Here is a 19,541-nt window from a genome sequence, read left to right on the forward strand (position 1 = left end):
GCATAGGTCTCGCCTTTGGGACCTTATGTGTTTAGCCAGAACTTTTAGCTATGTTGTAGAGCTTTGTGGCTGCTGTGCATCATGTTGAAAAGTTATAATGAAAAGTGTTAAGCATTTTTGTTATCTTTATACAAAACAAGACAACATTATATACAGCTGAACAATCTGATTGAAAAAGGACTTTAACATAAAATTATGTGGCACTAAGTGGTATTGTGTGGAGTGTATTTATGTTGCATGAGTAGGGTGTAATTACGTGTTGTGTAATTATGTGGTACTGAGAGGTATTATGTGGAGTGTATGTTGAACTCAGTAGAGTAATTATGTGGGGTGTAATTATGTGGCCTGAGTGGTATTATGGGGAGTGTATGTTGTATTCAGTAGACTGTAATTATGTGGCGTGTAATTATGTGGCACTGAGTGGGAATATTTGGAGTGTATGTTGCATTGAGTGCAGTGTAATTAGGTAGCATATAATTTTGTGGCACTGAGTGATATTATGTGGAGTGCATTTATGTTGCATTGAGTCGAGTGTAATTATGTGGTGCGTAATTTTTGAGGCATAAATTGTGGCATAGTGCCAAAAACATGTTCCCCTAGTGTTAAACAGCGTGGCCCCCCGCCTGCTTGTGTACACAGCCTGCGCTGAGGCTTTTGTTGCATAACAGCATGTTATATAAGCTAAACAACTGCACCCCGGGCCTAATTTGCACAACTGTTATTTATTGATAGGTCTCCATTGATATGTTGAGGGCACAGACTGTGCAGTACTGCACACTGGGCTGCCTCTGTTTGGATGCGCCATACCTTATGCAGCTACAAGCATATACGATCACTGCATGCACGGGTGCGAAGTTTGTATTCAAGCACACGGTTGTGGCAGGGGTATGTGGTGGTGAAGAGAGGCGTGGTATAGTGCGCCACAGATTCATTGTTGTTTGCCTGTACTATAATACCATTTATAAGCTTAAAACAATTATTTGCATTAATATATTTTTCCATATGGCCTATAAAAATACGATTTACAAATCCAATACTGTTTAGGCTGATTATGCAATGCCACGCTCACATGGGGCCACCCCCATAAACTGTGTGGCATATCCCATGAGGACACCACAACGTCACATAGTACACAACAACCAATTGCACACAATGGACCTCAACGCTTTCCAGGGGTGTCAAATGACACAGAAAGATTGTCACTAGCAACATCTCTATCAGAATTCCCTCGTGTTTTTAGTGAGTGGCAGCAACCGGTGCAGCCAGCTCGTGCTGCATGCAGTGAACAAAGAGAAGCCCAGACGGGACAACCGTGCTGCAACCCTTCTCTGACACCGGAATATCCGATTAGACTTCACCATCTCCCATCGGCACAAGTGCGGGTGAGAGAGCCCATGTATACATTCCACAATACGCTGACATCCCTCTCAGTGTCATTCACAAGCCACAACTCGCACTGTGCGCTGCAAAGCCAGCCTCATGCAGTGACTACCAGTACTGCAGCCTACGCAGTGCTAATTAAGTTAGAGGTAGGCGTGCTCCTTTCTAGGGGACACCAAGTCAACACCGCCTCACAGTGTTCAGTAGAATCTAGCCACTGCCCCATTCGCTGCTGGGGAAAGGGGAAGTGCGTGAGAAGCAGGCTGTTGCTGACAAGTCCACTTTGGACGACGAAGCCTCCTCCCAGCCACCATGAAAGATAATCTCTTTGGAGCGGGCTGGAGATACACCGCAAATATTGATGAAGGCTATTGAAATGCTGCCATCGTTGCCTCCCCACCAAAGGCCACTGCGGTGTCAGTTTACATCCGCTCTAGTCCTTGAGCGGGTCTCGTCCACAACGCTGTGCACTAGGAGGCGGCTACAAAACTCTAGCTACAAAGGCACACATTTTCGACGCGACAAATTGTGTTTTTGTAACTCGGGGAAAGCTCACACTTCACAAGGACGGCGCTCATTTTTTACACACTGATTTGTCATAAATGTAGCTTTTCGAGGCTTGTCCTTCGGGAATTGTCGAAAGCATTCCACCTTGAAAGTGGTTGCTAGAGCGAGACCTTCACTGTTACCCCAAAAAACAAACATTGGCCATGAGACGCAATATGTGGTGGGAGAGGGGGAGTTAGGTGCTCGCGCGCGCAAAAAGGAAAAACAAGCCCGGCTTCGAAAGTGGTGCGTGCACGAGCAAAAGTGAAAGCAGCGCGTTTGCTCATATGTTTATAATTAACGCGCCGGGAGGGGCGGAGGAGCGTTTAGAGAGCATGCAAAGTATCGGGCTTTGAAAGCTGGCGGCTGCACGCGTGACCGAAAGCGCTAGGCCAGCAGAAACCTGGGGTAGCACTTTTAAAAGCACACTACTAAATGTCTTGCAGAGCAGCCCTTCCGCTGGAACAGCAAGACCTAAAAACAATTCTGTCCAGTCCACTAGAAAGAGCAGACTTTACGTAAAGACAATAGAACCTGTCATAAAAAAGCAAGCCAACAGTACTATAAAATACAGCAGGCTAAAGAACACTATTGTACACAACCTAACAAAGTTTATCCCTGCATATCTCTCTGTCACTTCTCCCTTTAACTATAAAATACAGCACGCCAAAGAACACAATCAGCAACACAACCTTACAAAGTTTATCACAGCTGATCTCTCCTTAACTTCTCCCTTTAACTTATGCGTGCACAGGACCATTAACTTTAAACACAACATCTTTAAATGGACAACCCAGTACAGTAACCAGCTACGTGGACTATGGACATAAGAATATACCAAAAAAGGGGACCTGCAGAGCTCCTCAAAGCTGCCAGCTTACTGAAAAGCATAAACTGCACGCCTATCTCTAACACTTCTTCATCCATCACACTAAGCGTCGAGTCCCAAAACAATAACCGCACCTCGGTAGTCATCATGCACAGCATGGAAACAATTCTCATATAGGATCAAAACAAAAACAACACTCTTTCAAACCTCACACCATACACTGTGTAGCATGTTGCCCATGTAGGTAAGCACTTCAACGACCCACCAAGGGGTAGAAAGTACTATAGAAATGTTGCAATACAACAAGTAAAGCAAGAGGAACACATTCCCACAAGCAGTGAGGCAGAAAGAAGTCAAACAAAATCCTTAAAAAATATAAAAATGTTCAAAAAAATTCAAAAAGGACAGAAAGCCAGTAGAAGCCGAAAGGAGCCCAGGCAGCAGACCCATCAGAAAGCGACTGCCAGGAAGCAAGTCTTGCAATTCAGGTAGAAAGACAACTTAGCCACCAAACAGGCAGCAAGCCAATGGCATGAGTCAGTCAAACAGCAAGCAAGTGCATCCTGTCAACAGCCAGCAAGCCAAGGGAATCAGTCACATAAGCCAAAAAAAAGTCACAACGAGAGAGGATAAATGTTAATAAACGCCCATGAAGTTAGCCCAAAAAAAACATCAAAGGCAGCAACCAACAATGCAGCAAGTCAATGGAATCTGTAAATCAGACAAGACATGTGTACACTGACAGATTTAAAAAAAAAAATTAAAAAAAGAATCCAGTCCAAAAGTAGGTCCTCCAGTCCATTCATACAATAAGCAGGCAAACAAGATGTAAAGCGCTCCGATACCCACGGGCTAGAGCTATATAAAAACTTTATAAATAAATAAAATAAAGATCAGCAAGTCAAATGAATCGGTCGAACAGTATCAATCCAACGAAATTTCAACAGGCATCCAAATAACAGAGCCTTTTAAGTGGCAGAAAGGTAACAGGAGTCAATGAAGGAGCAGCACTCTATTTGAAACGATCAAACAAGCAACAAGGCAACAAAACCCTTCAAAAGGACAGCAGGTGAATGGAAGCACAGAAACTGAACCAATCAAATGGCAACAAGTCAACATAATCTGCCAAAATGACAGGCGGACAACTTCAAACAGGCAGTCAGCCAACAGTACTCAGCATCAAGCCAATAGAACATTTAAAACATGTATCAAGCCAGCAAAAAATGTCACATAGGCAGGCATCAATCTAAACGTCAGTCAAGTAGCAAACTAATAAACCTGTCAACAGGACCAAGCCAACAGAACCTCTCAGATAAATAGTAAACCAATGAAACCTATTAAACACGTCGTAGAAGCAGTAAGCCAGTAGAATTGGCCAAATGGGTAGCAAAATAAAATAAATTTCCAAGAGACAGGAAATTATAAATCTTAAATGGTCATGATTCAAACTGATCTCTTCCAAAAGGGGCCAAGAAAGGAGTAAACAAACATCATCAAAATGTATTGTTTAGTTAATTAAAACCATAATCATTTATCGCAATAAAACACTATAAAACGGAATTCATGGTCAAGCGAAGGTTAGCAATATTAAAACCATGTGCAGGAGTAGTCGAGACAATATTTAAGTGACTTGAAGCCGATAGTGGTTAAAGCTGCCAGCTTCATTAACTGCAATAAGTAAAACTTTAAACAGGTAACCAACACAACTCATCTTATGGGGAAGAAAGCAACAATACCAGTTATCGAGTTCTCACATATTCATAATATAGTACCTTGGTCCATGAAAGTGTCCCTGATCAAGGGTTACCTCGTTCCGAACTCTACTCGCCCTTCCGCTGAATAAAACACCAACAAAATCAATGCTCTTCCTACAGCTGAGCCATCTCAAGAGCCATTGTCACTTGTCCATAACCCAAGCACACCCTTTCCTTCTGCTGCTCTCAACCAAGTTGCGTATAGCAGAGTTTCCACTTTAGTCCTACTTTCTTTCGTCAGCTTTTCTAACTCAGGATCGTGTCCATCACCTCTTAGTCAAGCTCTCCTCCCACAGCATCCTTCCATCAACAACACGTCTCTCGATGCCTCAGTATAAACTGCAATCAGGTAAACAACAATTTTGACCAAATATGGATTTCGCTTGAACTAGTTCTACACCCCTGTGGTATACATCTTTCCTCCCAAAACTACTACTGACATTTACATTCCTTCTTGCACTCATGGCATAATTAAGATGATCAATGCGACCCATGAATAGCACCCTGTAACCCTTGCCCCCTGACAGGCCTCTTCCCTAATTATGGTAAGTCAGAAGCACACTGCAAAACTGTATGCTTACCATGCCCATGAATTGTATAATTTTCCATTCGTGGGATTGAGGATGGGGGAGATGTAAGAGTATAGAATCAAAATTAATTTCAAACTTTGAGCTTCCACTTTATTTAACCTTTGCTTTTAATGTGATCTGGAAAGGTTAATAAATTAAATGGTGTACCTTTTACAATAAAGTTAATTTTCCCATCACGTACCAAATCTAGTGGAGTACCTTTATGTGGCATATCACTAATCATTTCACTGATCTAGACATATTACGTGGAAACTCGGTACAGTTGTGTATCAGCAACTTCTAAATGAGTGCATTTGGGTATGTATAGGGAGTAAAACAGGTCAGCAAGCCGTTTACCAGTTGAGCTGCTCCTATCATTCCAACAAGAAACACTACGTAGTAGTTGCCAAAAGTGAACACGTGTAGATGTATACATAAGTAGAAGAGGTTGGACGGGGCAGTCGAGAGAGATCAACATAAGTTTGTCCTGGGTAACATTGTAGTGGGGTGAAGAAGTGCATCTTTAGAATAGTTATGGCCATGCCTCGTTAATAATGATGACAGTCTACTATAACAACCTACTATAGACTCCGACAGAAAACGTACACTTCAATCTCTCTACGTCATGCTACATAAATCACTTCTGCCATTAATATCGATTTCTACGGTAACCTCAATACACTCCCAACCACCTCACTTCAGTAGTAAGGCATTCTCACCGTAACCATTTAGCCCCAAACCGCATCTATTTACATGCCTACTTCCAGGATACACCCTCGTCTTATCCTAAGTATTGGTACACAACCCACACAGTCACCTCCGTCTCCGCCCCATAGTGATGGCATACTTCACACCAGTAATGGTACACTTGGCCCCACCCCCCACATCCCCAGCCATAATATACTCACCTCTCCTTTCTAAATCGAATCCCACCAGCACGAAGTAGTCCGCCAGGCGGGTCATGCTTATGTCGAGGTACCCCGGGCGCTGCTGTTGCTCATGTCCCGCGGTGGTTCAGGAGAGAGGCAGTGGTGACACACACTGAGCCCAAGCGGCACCCCATAGCCGCCATCTTCCTGCAAATCCGATCTGAGGCTGCTGCGCACGCGCCGACCGGCGAGCCAGGGCGGGGACGCCACAGAGTTCAGGCAGCTCAGCTGATTGTAAACCACGCATGTGCGAGATGAATGACAAGTGGCAGACGTTCGCTCATGCGCAGAACAGAGGGGCTGTATCCTTCGCTAACGTAATCGGTAATGGCTGAATTAAAATACAAGCCGTCTCTTTTCTAAGAAGGCAACTGTTTCGCACTCAGGGTGCCGTAGAATCTCAACAACAGCATATTGCTTCCTTTATCGCTTTTAGAGTTGAGCAATATGTAAATAATGTGTCTGTTGTAGTCCTCTTTCTACTTCAATGAACTGCCAATGACAGTAAGGAAGTGGGAGGGCCGTCATGACAGACTGTCTCAATTTCAGGGAGGGACAAACTTGTCATTCTTAAGTAGCACCGGTAGCTGCTTTGTACAGTAGATGGCGCATTATGCCAATGAGAAAATAGATTAATGTATCTGAAATTTATATTACACAAGTAATATTATAGTACTCGTTTTTGGGTTTATATCGCATCTCACCCTTCTTTTGCAGTTTCTTATAGTGCGGACGTGTCCAAGAGCATTGGAGGAGAGTAGTTTGAGCACTCTTTTTGAGCTCTTTTTTGAATTTACAGTGGGCCTGCGTTATAATCGCGGTTAGCCAGCACTCACATATACATTTTGTGTAATAACTGTATGAAAAGTAAAAAGAAAAATACAAGATGATTACATGTCCTCATGATTAACCAGACTTTCGTATGTACTTTAGAAATGTACTGACAAGGGGTGAATTTGTATTGTGTGAAGGGAAAACAAACTACATGTTTATTGATTTTTTAAAATATTACACTCATAACCTGTTTAAATGCGCTGAAAGTATTGATTATTTGTTTATAGAAATGCACACATAATGTAACCTTTGCGTTGTAAATTTAGCCCAACTGTTCGCCTGAAATGCATTTCTGATGTATTTTCCAGCTAACGTTTGAATTCGTGCCATGTGTCTTGTGTTTCCACTGCAGGTGGACAGGCTTCATTAGTTGAGAGAAAAAAGTTGAGAGAAAAAATAATTTTTCTTAGTAGATAGAGTGGCCTGAAAAGGAGAAATGCGCGGATGCAGGACGAGTTCCTGTGGGGTAAAGATATGGCACCAAGGACGTACAAAATATCTCAAAATGTGAATATGGAGGCGGAGAAAAGGAAGCCAGAGGGTGCTGGAAATGGAAATTTACTAGCGGCACTATGGGAGCTGCCTTAATTCAGCGATTGCTTATGTTGTGATGTAGTTAGGAATAGCTGACACTCTTCGGGTATAGACCTCATCTTAAGCTTTGCTGCTTCATGCTACATGACCCTGGTTGGATTTACTTCTTAGGAAGGCTCTAAAGGTTGAAAACATTTTCTTCCCCACCTTTGCTGGACTGACTTTAGGTTAGAATTTCCATCCTAAGTTAGTGTAGGGACAGTAGGGATTTGTAGGGCTTTTGCTTAAGACTTGATGCAATCCAAACTGCTCTTTTGTCTTTTGATAACATATGCTGAGGTGATCGGGTTAGTTGTTTTCTTTTTGTTATACCAAAGTAATCGGTTTTGGAGATTCCGCTTCATTCTGTTTACTTTGTATTGTTACACCATAATGCTTCAGTTGGTTTATATTAATCTGTTTCAAAATTTGAATTAAACAAACTGACTTGAATTTGGCTGTTGACCTAGGTACTTACTTGGAAACATGGCATTTTAAATTCTAGATATTTTGCAAGGAGTTTTCTCTTTGCCTCTCATGCTGCTTAAAAAGAACCATCAAGTCAGATTATTAGGAGTTTGGGTTCCTGCTTTAACAGATGCTAGCCACAGAGGTTAGTTCTGCACTAGAAGTAAGAGAAAACTTTTTTTTAAAAACTTTTTATTTTCACAGTGCTCAGTCAACAATAGATAGAGGACACATTACAGTATATCATCAATCAGTAAGTCATGGGTACAGTGGTCACATCAAATGTCATTTGAGAAAATTATCGCAACACGGTTATAATTATTCTCTTCCTATAACTAAAGTCCCTTTCTACAGACCCCAATATGACTGCCAATCACCTCATACCTTTTCCCATTTACATGTGCACCCTCTGCTAATGTATATTTTATTTCAGCTCGCCAGCACCAATCCAAATCTGTTTTCTAGTCAGCCACTATCGGTGGAGTAGCCACCCCCCAGCACCTCGCTATATTGTGCTTTACCACTACTGCAGCCAGGGCTGATCATAATTGAATCTAGGCCAATTCTCCTCCCCTGGGATAAGTAGAAAATACAATTTTGCTTCAAGAAGGACCTCCAAGTTAGAGAAAACTTAGAACCGAATTTAGACTAGCCTATAGCCTTACCCCAACGTCCCTAGCCTAGTGCCTACTATTGAGAATTGGAGGACAAGCGGAGTTCCAGTGACGAGCGGTGAACGCAGTGGCGGAGGAGGAGTGAGTATTACTAGGGTTGTGTATGTGTGATGATATGCTAGATTGCGAGGGAAATTTGGTTGTGTGATGTCTGGTGGAGATGTTGTGAGAGTTGTGTGAATGTGGTGACAAGATATCGTCGGAAGTTGTCATCGGTCTGAGGTGGCCTAAGATCCGGGGATCTATAGTAAGGTGCAGAAGACACCATGTTCTTTTTGTCTGCTGTATTTTATGGGAGTTCATTAGGAGACATTGTCGACGGCCCCAAATTGAGACAGGGAACTCTGTGTGAATGGAACAGTTGTGTATAGTGTGGTAGACCTTTTTGCGCAGAAGACAAACTATACTGATTCAGGTTATTCCCCGCTGGTCGAAGTTTTATTTGCGCATGTGTGCATTCTATGAGGATTCTTTTAGTGGAGCAGACAGTTGCTGTTTCAAAGGGAACATATGTGTGTGAAGAAAATTGTGAAGGAGGGTGAGCTGCTGTGAGGAGTGAGAGTGACATCAGAGTGAATCACGCTGGGATGGGTTGGATCAGATATTTGAAACTGCATTGTTGTTGTAAATACGAGGATAAACATTTAAAAAATAATTGTGTATTGTCAACGAGAAAGGTAAAATGGAATGTTTTAAAGTGATCAGAGAGGTGTTTAGAGGTGATGTGCATGTTCCGACTAGACCAGGGAAGAGCCGCCCTCGGAGGAGACGCCAGCTCACTATATGGGGATGAACATAGGGCTTCACACTATCATTTGGCTTAAGAATTGGCATAAGATGTGGTCTTAATGACCACCGGAAAGCCAGGCTCATCCATTCTCACCTGCAGCGACACAAGGTAGACATTTGCCTCTTACAAGAGACACATGTTCTGCCCGAGACCTCCTCCAGACTCCAATCGCGCCATTGGGGAAAATCATAGTCCTCTTTTTATTCCACTTATGCAAGGGGGGTTTCCATTCTGATATGTAGGGGCCTTCACTGGCAAACATTTCAGGTACTTACGGATCCTGACCGTAGATACGTGGTTCTGCATGGCGCATTGCTGTCTCAACCCATGACGATCGCTGCGGTGTACGGCCCGACTCGGATGATCCCGATTTTTTTACACATGTATGGCACCTAATTTCTTTCTTGGCCCGGCGGCTCTTCTCTGGGGGAGTGGGGGGTTTTAATGTTACGCTTTCAGCAGCATTGGACCGTTCTGGCCCCCACTCCTCCCATCCCCGCGCCTCCACCCTACTTCAGTCCTTACTTACTGACAATTTGCTGTATGACGCCTGGCGTCATGTTTGGCCCAATGACCGCAAGGGCACCTGCGTCACAGGGGCTCGGGCTGCTGGTCACGCATAGATTTTTGGATCGCCTCCCCGGACGTCCTCACTTGGCTCACATCAGCCACTCATATGGCACACAGTTTTTTCAGATCATGCTCCGGTTCAAATCTGTCTCCGTCTCCCTCACTCCCCTTAGCGAGTATTCACATGGTGGCTCCCTCCAAATGCTCTCCGCGATACAGTCTTCTGTGACGAGATCCAAACAGTGATCACCAACTATTTTGAACTCAATGTGGGTTCGGTGGATTCTGCTTCCGTCCTGTGGGTAAGTTTCAAAACAGTAATACGGGGCGAGTGCATCTCTAAACAGGCCGGGGTCCTTCGTTCCATCCGCACCACTTTGGACAAGCTGGAAACCGAAATTAGGACTCTGGCTGCCGCTCAGGAGGCCCACCCCAGGCCAGAGACTCTCACGCTCTTAAGACAAAAGCACACTGCATTTACTGAAGAGGCTGATAGAGAGCTTGCCTTCCTGGGCAGAGAAGCTCGAGCCCGCCATTTCGGAGAAGGCGATCGACCTGGAAAGACCTTAGCAAACCTTCTTCGCCCCCCGCTCTGCATCGTACGTCATTGCTCTTCGCTATGGTGGCCCCACTAGAACCACTTCCCCTGAGGAAATCAAGATTCATTTCACGGGCTATTACTCGCAACTGTACACCACCGGCTCCTCCCCTTCGCGTGAGGCCTTCGAACAATACTTTGAAACCATCGCGCTGGTATGGCTGAAGGACTATCATCGGAAATTCTTAGACGAGCCTTTTACTAAGGAGGAGATACTGGCTGCCATAAATAGCTTACCTAGTGATACGGCCCCCAGTTTTGATGGTCTTCCAGACTCTTTTTATAAAACTTTCGCATCGCTCTTGGAACCACACCTGGCTGCCATGTACAACAATTCTTTCGACAATGGCCTCTTTCCTCTGTTTCTCCGTGAGGCGATGATAATGCTACAACTTAAGCCTGACAAACCAGCTGACTGTCGCGATTCATATCGCCCCCTCTCCCTCATTAATATAGACAATAACATTTTTGCTAAGTTGGTGGCCTCCTGCCTTTTACTCCTCATGCCCCTCATTGCTCTCCCTAACCAGTCTGGTTTCATTCCTGGTCGTGCCACCTCGCATAATCTCAGGACTATTTTTTCGGTTCTTCATCAAATCAACCCCAGTCTTCCTGCGGTGGCCGCCCTTCTAGACGCCACTAAGGCGTTCAACACGCTCGAATGGCCCTTTTTAGGGCGCGGGCCTACGTCACACTGCGTAGCAGTGTGGGCGGAGCCCAAGAGTCCTGTAGTCAACGTCTCCGAAAAGCTACCTAAAAAAATCCTGGCTGCTCGTGATTTTTCGTCCTTTTTTTTGCCAGCGGCATGGCAATTGGGCCTCGCATGCCTGTGTTTTTGCAAGAGAGCACGCAATAGGCCATAGGCGTTAGAGTAGCTCCGCCTAGTGCATATTCCGTGCGGTAACGCGCGGCAGAAGGGCATATTTCTTCAATTACCAGCTGTCAGTGGCCGTGGTAATTGAAGACAGATACTGGGCGCACGTTTCTTTTTTTTTAATCCATATCACGGAGCTCTCCCTGTCAGCCCCTCTTCTCTGTGTGTACGCTTTCCCCATCGCGTAAGAGAGAGGGACGCTCGGGACCGTGTTATGACAGACTGTGGGTTCCATCTGTGAGAATGTAAATGCATACATTTAACACACTTTGTTCGGTTTTATGACTATAGCCCGGTAGACTGAGCCGAAGAACGAGGGGGTGCATTAACGATAATTCAGAGAAACAAGTCGACTCTCCGTAATAAGCGCTGCAAAAATAAATAAATACCGTGATGTTATTTATTACGAACCTAACTAAAGCCGTTGTTGGGACCCTTTTAATGACATCGTGTATTAATTGCTGTTTGTATGTTCTAACGCCCAGAGGCCGGCTGCTCGCGCGCCTCGGCAGAAATAGGTGCGTGTGTCCTGGTAGTGCTGGGTGCGCAAAGCAGCCTTTGCCTTCCTGCAGTGAGTCCGTATTTACAAACCTGTTAGTTCTGCACTGGTGGGCGTGTGGAAGGGTGTCACGCAGATCTCTCCATATGAAAAAATACACACATTTTAAAAGCAGATAATTCGGGGCCCTGCTTCAAACTGTGGCAGAGTTGGCTGGTATGTAACTGTAGCTTCTTTCCATGTATGTGCGTCACATGCGCTCGGCATCTCCTCTCTGAGCCCGGGGCGTCCCAGTAGTTGCACAGCTCTGGCTTTCATTAGAGCAGTCTACACAAAACCATCACAAAATGCCTGCTCAGCAGTTCACGTCTACTGGCACACATGGCACCCGCTGGGAACACTGCTTTTTAGACAGCAGCAGCACACATATGATGCTTACACAACTGCTCCCTTGTACCCCACCGCAGACGCCCCCCCAAAGTCAGCAGGGCCCACTTCGTATATTCTTATTTACTCACAGACACAACAAAGATGCGTGCTTTTAGATGCAGATCACATACCTACAGCCACCCAGGACGCAGACTGACAGACACGAACTCTTGCACATACATGCACATGGACCGACAAACATACAATCACGCATACGCAAAAATCAACACATATCCTGACGCATAAACACAGTTCAACATGCATGATGCATATATGCAGATGTGTACACAGACAACACACAGATGCACATTTACACATAAACAGCACACATGCACACAGTCACAGACAACACACCGGCATACACTTACAGACAGACTGGGGAGTGCGGAGTGACAGTGAGTGCGAGAGTGACAGTGAGTGCAGAGTGAGTGCGAGAGTGACAGTGAGAGTGCAGAGTGACAGTGAGTGCAGAGTGAGTGCAGAGTGACAGTGAGTGCAGAGTGAGTGCAGAATGACAGTGAGTGCAGAGTGAGTGCAGAGTGACAGTGAGTGCAGAGTGAGTGCGAGTGACAGTGAGTGCGAGAGCGACAGTGAGTGCAGAGTGAGTGTGAGTGCAGACTGAGTGCAGAGTGAGTGTGTGCAGAGTGAGTGCGAGAGCGACAGTGAGTGCAGAGTGAGTGCGAGAGTGACAGTGAGTGAGGAGTATGTGCGAGAGTGACAGTGAGTGCAGAGTGAGTGCGAGAGTGACAGTAAGTAAAGAGTGAGTGCGAGAGTGAGAGTGCAGAGTGACAATGAGTGCAGAGTGAGTGCAGAGTGACAGTGAGTGCAGAGTGAGTGCAGAGTGACAGTGAGTGCAGAGTGAGTGCAGAGTGACAGTGAGTGCAGAGTGAGTGCGAGAGTGACAGTGAGTGCAGAGTGAGTGCGAGAGTGACTGAGTGCAGAGTGAGTGTGAGAGCGACAGTGAGTGCAGAGTAGAGGGAGTGCGAGTGACAGTGAGTGCAGAGTGAGTGCGAGAGCGACAGTGAGTGCAGAGTGAGTGTGAGAGTGACAGTGAGTGCAGAGTGAGTGCGAGAGCGACAGTGAGTGCAGAGTGAGTGCGAGAGCGACAGTGAGTGCAGAGGGAGTGACAGTGAGTGCAGAGTGAGTGACAGTGAGTACAGAGTGACAGTGAGTGCAGAGTGACAGTGAGTGCAGAGTGAGTGCAGAGGGACAGTGAGTGCAGAGTGACAGTGAGTGCAGAGTGAGTGCAGAGGGACAGTGAGTGCAGAGTGAGTGCATAGTGAGTGCGAGAGTGACTGTGAGTGCAGAGTGAGTGTGAGCGTGAGTGCGAGAGTGACAGTGAGTGCAGAGTGAGTGCGAGAGTGACAGTGAGTACAGATTGAGTGGGAGAGTGACAGTGAGTGCAGAGTGAGTGCGAGAGTGACAGTGAGTGCAGAGTGAGTGCGAGAGTGACTGTGAGTGCAGAGTGAGTGCAGAGTGAGTGCCAGAGTGACAGTGAGTGCAGTCACAGTGAGTGCAGAGTGAGTGCAGAGTGACAGTGAGTGCAGAGTGAGTGCAGAGTGACAGTGAATGCAGAGTGAGTGCAAGAGTGACTGTGAGTGCAGAGTGAGTGCCAGGGTGACTGTGAGTGCGGAGTGACTGTGAGTGCAGAGTGAGTGCCAGAGTGACTGTGAGTGCAGAGTGAGTGCAGAGTGAGTGCCAGAGTGACTGTGAGTGCAGAGTGAGTGCCAGAGTGACTGTGAGTGCAGAGTGCAGTTCTCAAAAGAAAAGACTTCATCTAACAAGAATCAGAAGATAGCGAATGAAGAGAAGATTAGAAGAAGAACCGAATTCACAGTGTGGAAGTCTCTTCTCTATCCCCATCCCCTTCCCCCCCTGTGGGTTCCTTGGCAAGTCACGAGCTAGTGAACGTACTGCTGGGAAGCTTTAGTGGGGGCATTGGGAACATACGTCATTCTGCTCCCTTGCAACTTAGTTATAGGACGGCCTTGACATATATATATATAGACTTTTACAATTTTACTTTTTTTTAACAGTCTGAATTGTGAGAGCCTGTGAGGCCTAACACTGAAATTTCCCCTAGATTGAAACGTGTGGATGCAGGAATTATTTATGTTATTATTCTGATATTACTTTCATTGCTTATTCTTATTCTTTTGATTTTACCGCATTATGTATCTGTTGAAAAACCCAAGCTTACCAATTCTTTCAAAACTGCTAAAACTAATGGCACTGATTTTATTGCTTTAAATGGCAACACTTTACATCTTGATTTCTGAAAATCTTAACCTTCACTAAATGTTTATACTAGACTACTAAGTGAGTATGTGGAAACAATGAATGCTAATGATTGCTACGTATGTATGCAATTACCTGCATAACTTGCCAAAGGTGTGACCTAACACAGACTACCATTAACCTATGGAGTTTCTTGCAGTAAGTTAACTAGCTCGTTTTATGGTACTGATTGCTTACAATACTAGTATACAAATCAAGAGCTGATCTTTTCTGAACTACCTGTAATAAAAAGCTTAAACCCACAGTAAAAAAGAACAAGATCCGATATTGAACTTGAAGACTAACAATGTAAATATTATGATGAAATGAAAATTTTGGAAGAGTTTAGAAGAAAAAGGCTGAAGGTAACACAAATGTGATTTGTGACAACCTGATGTGGATTTTTGTGATGGCTTAAGTTGCCACCATAGGGGAGCTTGAGGAAGCTTAAAAACAGTTTTTGCTATGTACTACACATACAACTGAATTTCAACAATAAAAATGAATGTGCACCTTGAACACGTCTAGAGAAATGACACAGAAATTCATAAAAAGTGATGAGCCAGCACTGCAAATGTTTGCTTAACTAGGTGGAAATAGTTTAAGTAACCAATTACTTTATATTATTAAGAAGAAACATTAAGAAAGTTGAAGATAACTTAGCATTGCTATTTGACTTATTTGGAGAGTGTCCAAAAACACGACTTTGGTGCAATTTCTAAATGAAAAACAGTAGAAGTCTGACATTTTCTGTATAAGTGCTTATTTGTAAAATATCATTTGTGTTCAGAAACGATTTTATTTAATAACTTTTTGAATTATTTTACACGTTGCTACTTTCCTGAAATAGTGGGAGTAGGCCATACTCAAAGTTGAACATTTCTGTGTAACAATTTCTGACAATATTGTCAAAAGTTTACATATGATATGTTTTATTTATTTCATTATGCTTACACTTAATTAGGAGTTTACTATACTAAAAGATGAAATGTTGAATTTAAAAAAAATCAAGATATTTTTCTCTTTAGGCTACATTATTTCATATACTTGTGCAATGGACCGGATACATTCTCAAATGTTGCTTTATTTGTTTTTGGTTGATGCAACATTTTTAAGATAACAAAGACAGTTCTTTTCTCCTTGTGTGTGAATGGTGGGAAACTGACTTTTCCCCCATATCCATAAAGAGTGACAAGCTGAACAAGCTCTTTGTTTATTAACCTGTGAGGATGAAAGGACATTAATTTCTCATGACTTATCCTATAATATATGCCATAGTAACAATTTGCACTTGGAAAGATGGAGAAATTATCACATGATGATCAGACCATTGTGGACTAACCATTGATGTAATGATGTCAAATATGAACTATATAACCACGATGCACAGGAGGAGTATGGTCCCTCATTCATTGCAGCCTTGATGCATTCGCATTTTTATGCCCCGTTTGCACCTTTTTAAGGCGATCTTGTGTCTAACCTCACGCTGCCCCATGACACTTTTCCTTTGACTCCTACCTGCTTGCCGAACTATCTTTTGTTATGCCCTTTTGCTTTTTGCCCTGATGAACTTGCCTGTCATAGAATTTGGAACAGTTTGGTGAGATACCAGACTTGAACCTTCTTGATTTATGCTCCATTCCCCTTTGCCCTTTACCCATGGACTTTGCCTCCAGCGGACCTTAATTTTATTCCTTTGCCAATGCTTAGAGAAGCTTTGTTTACCTCTTGCTTAGTGATAGAGCTTATATGGCTGAGTATAAAACCATCCTCTTATGGAGGATGTAATTCAGGGATAGATTGTTTTTACTAAATGTGTGATTTTATATTTTGAACTGTTAGATTTGTGACTGTACTTCTGAAAATGTTACTTCTATGCACTAATTTTGGATCTTTAATACAAAAACCAAATTCTCTAAAGTTGTATTAATCTTATTGTTTCGAATGTTATTTTACAGAAACTGTGCTAACTTCTAAATGCATTCTAAAGACAGTTATAAATTATTTTCAGAACATCAGGTTCTTTTGCTCTTGTTCTGAGCAGCCATACCAGAGCTCTAAGTTTGCATGATTCTTGTTAGAATAAACTTCTTCAGGAGGTTCGTTCTACCAATTGTCATACTGTATTTCTATAGCATGGTCTTGAGAGTGATTTTTTAACCTGATTACTAATTTGTGAGTTGGCTACCAATTAGTGGTGCTCATTGGGTAGCCGACAGTTGGACATTTTGATTCCTCACCCCTCACTATGACAGAAAAAGGTCCATCGTAGGACCATTTGCCTCTGAGGTGAAGCATTGAGTCCAAAGTGAAAATCCTACTTTATGGGCCCAGTAGGAGTGTTGAGATTAAGGTCATGAGAGTAAAAGCTTGAGGCGCCAACAAAGTTAAAATGGTAAACATCGCTGTACATGTTTAAATGCATTGTTATAGTTACATATACAGTTATAAAATATATGCAGGATTCTTTTATAATGAATATGTGTTTATATAAGAATTAACAATATTATTCCAACAACACAAATGCAGATATATATAAGAAATGCAATTCAGTGACATTGTAAGGAAGACCCTTAGTATGCACACTCATATAAATGTCGGGAGTATACAATAAATGGAACTTCAATATCTGGCCAAGTGCATCACTTTATGTTTGCAGGAGCTGACGAACATCGAGGTAAGTGCTTAAAGTGTGACAAGTCCTGTGTGAGGGACTTTCCAGGAATGATGTGCTGTCACCATGTGTCTTTGCAGGTCACAATCCTCAGAGAATTGACACCAAACGGAGTGTCTGTTTCCCACTTTCGTTTCTGTTTGACCAGAACCCAGCCACCTTCATCGAAGACTGTTTCCTGAGGTCATCAAAGCTGATCGGCATATGTTTTCATCTTGCACTTTTGAGAAGTGTCTATGAAACCAGCCTTATCAGCACTCAAGGATTGGTCTATTGTCCACTGTGGCAGTTTGGTTCCAATGGCTCTCCCAAGTAGCAAGGTGCCAGGACTCTCATGAGTTGTAGAGTGAGGAGTTGAACAATGCACATGGAGGGTTTGACCCAGGGCCTGGTTTAACTCAAATCGCTCAATCTACGTTCGTTGAATTACCCTTTTGAGGGTACCCATGAATCGTTCCACAGTACCATTGCCACAGAGGTGTATTCTTCTGATGCTTGACATTCAGTCTGACTAGAAACTCCTTGAATTTTTTGAACGGCAGACCATTGTCAGATTTGAGAATGGCGTAACAAAGACTCCCGCAACCCCCATCATGGGGGGGGGGGGGTCCGAGCTCAGGGGGAGTGAGCCCCTGCAAAATACATGGAGGGCCCGCTCAAGTTTTGCTATGGCATTGAGAATGGTAGGGATACCTCTGTTTTGAATGTGGCTTCTCACCGATAAGCCACACCCAATCCCTGCACTCCCACCTTGGAGGCAAATATACCACTGCACCTTTGAATAATATACACTTTTGAGCATGTATTACCACCCCTGACACAGCAAGACTTCAACACAAAACTAACAACACCTTTTGAAGAGGGGTTTTATTTAACAAAATGCAAAGACTCTATCACTTTTAAAATAAGGCTTGGTGGTTATTACGCAATACTCTCTAAACAAAGGCTGTCTCAGATACCAAATGCATAATATTCAAATATATGTAGCAAACGTATAATCTAATACTGATTAATAAACAAGCAATAACTGATATAAGATAAGATACACTGGGCGTCCTGCAAGAGATCAGAAAGATATATATATTTATATATATATATTATATATATATATATATATATATATATATATATATATATATATATATATACACACACACACAGTAGAGGATCACTCTGGATGCGCATCTCCCACACCACAAAGAAAACACCTCAAACGATCACAGCCACTGGCTCACATCACAAAGAAAACACCTCAAAACTCAATACATCACCTGATGCATACACCGCCCACTTCTGGCCGGGGGAAGTCATCAGAGCTCAGCAACCAGGGTTCAATCCGAGAAAGACACGTCTGCCCTCGCTCAGAATCCAAACTCCTGCCAGAGCAGTGGAGGCTCCCCTTCTTAATACAAATCCGAACATAACGAAGCTTCTAGAAAGCCTCGCCCCCTCGTTCTCATGGGGGCCCGTACCAGTCTGCTCCAAGGCCACGGCATCGGTTGATCAGGCCTTTGCTATGGCTTCGAGACGGACCATGTACATTCCTCTGATAAGAACTGGTTTTCTCTAGTCAGCAAAGTGTGAAAAACAGGAGGAAGAGCAGAACATGACCTCCCCACTTTGCAGCTACGTGCAAGCACAGAAAATAGCTTCAGTCATGAAAATGGAGTTAGTTAGTCCGTGCACACAGAAAGGCCCAAAGGAAGATGGAATTGAAAAGCAAGATGACATGAAAACATGTCAAAGCTAATAAATAGTAAGCACTGCCATAAAGCAAGGTAAAGTCAGAAAACAGAATGACATTAAACCATGTCAAAGCCAATAGAAATAACTCATAATTCTCACCAATGCATAATACAATACACATTCCTGCACAACTGCATGCCTTCAAATACACCTCCCACATGCTCTGCTCTTGGTAAGACTGTTCCACTCCGTAACAGCTCACACTGAAAGACAGCAAGATTACAGAACAGAAGAGAAGCAGGCATATGCAGGACCATCCTACATTAAGGCTAGGGTAAAATAACACACTAATGTCAGTTAAAATGGTGGTGGTTGAGGGTCATCATAGGGTGCCAAAATCACAAGAGTAGCTCTTTTATTACAACCTCACACTGCAAACATGTCATCCAGGTGTCCGATGACCTTGTCATGGGATGTTAATATTAACGCCTCTATAGTGGCATAACAAGACTTGAAGGGGGCCCCCCTGCAAAGTACATGGAGGCCCCCCCTCCCATCCCACCACCTACCACTTTATTCTCAGACCCG

At 43.6% G+C, this 19,541-nt stretch overlaps 1 protein-coding gene across 2 annotated transcripts in view; it reads right to left on the reverse strand.

Annotated features, from left to right (window-relative positions):
• SBF1 (SET binding factor 1) overlaps positions 1 to 6,193 on the reverse strand; it is a 1,592,200-nt gene extending 1,586,007 nt beyond the window's left edge. The window contains exon 1 of one of the 2 annotated variants that reach the window (XM_078677863.1): positions 5,987 to 6,193. In XM_078677863.1, the coding sequence (XP_078533989.1) occupies positions 5,987 to 6,041 (55 nt within the window). In that variant the 5' untranslated portion in view covers positions 6,042 to 6,193. The remainder of the gene's footprint in view (positions 1 to 5,986) is intronic. The other variant, XM_078677862.1, reaches the window with a different exon arrangement.
• Between the last annotated feature and the right edge of the window lie 13,348 nt (positions 6,194 to 19,541).

This window comes from Lissotriton helveticus, chromosome 1_1 (genome assembly GCF_964261635.1).
Source record: "Lissotriton helveticus chromosome 1_1, aLisHel1.1, whole genome shotgun sequence".
NCBI lineage: Eukaryota > Metazoa > Chordata > Amphibia > Caudata > Salamandridae > Lissotriton > Lissotriton helveticus.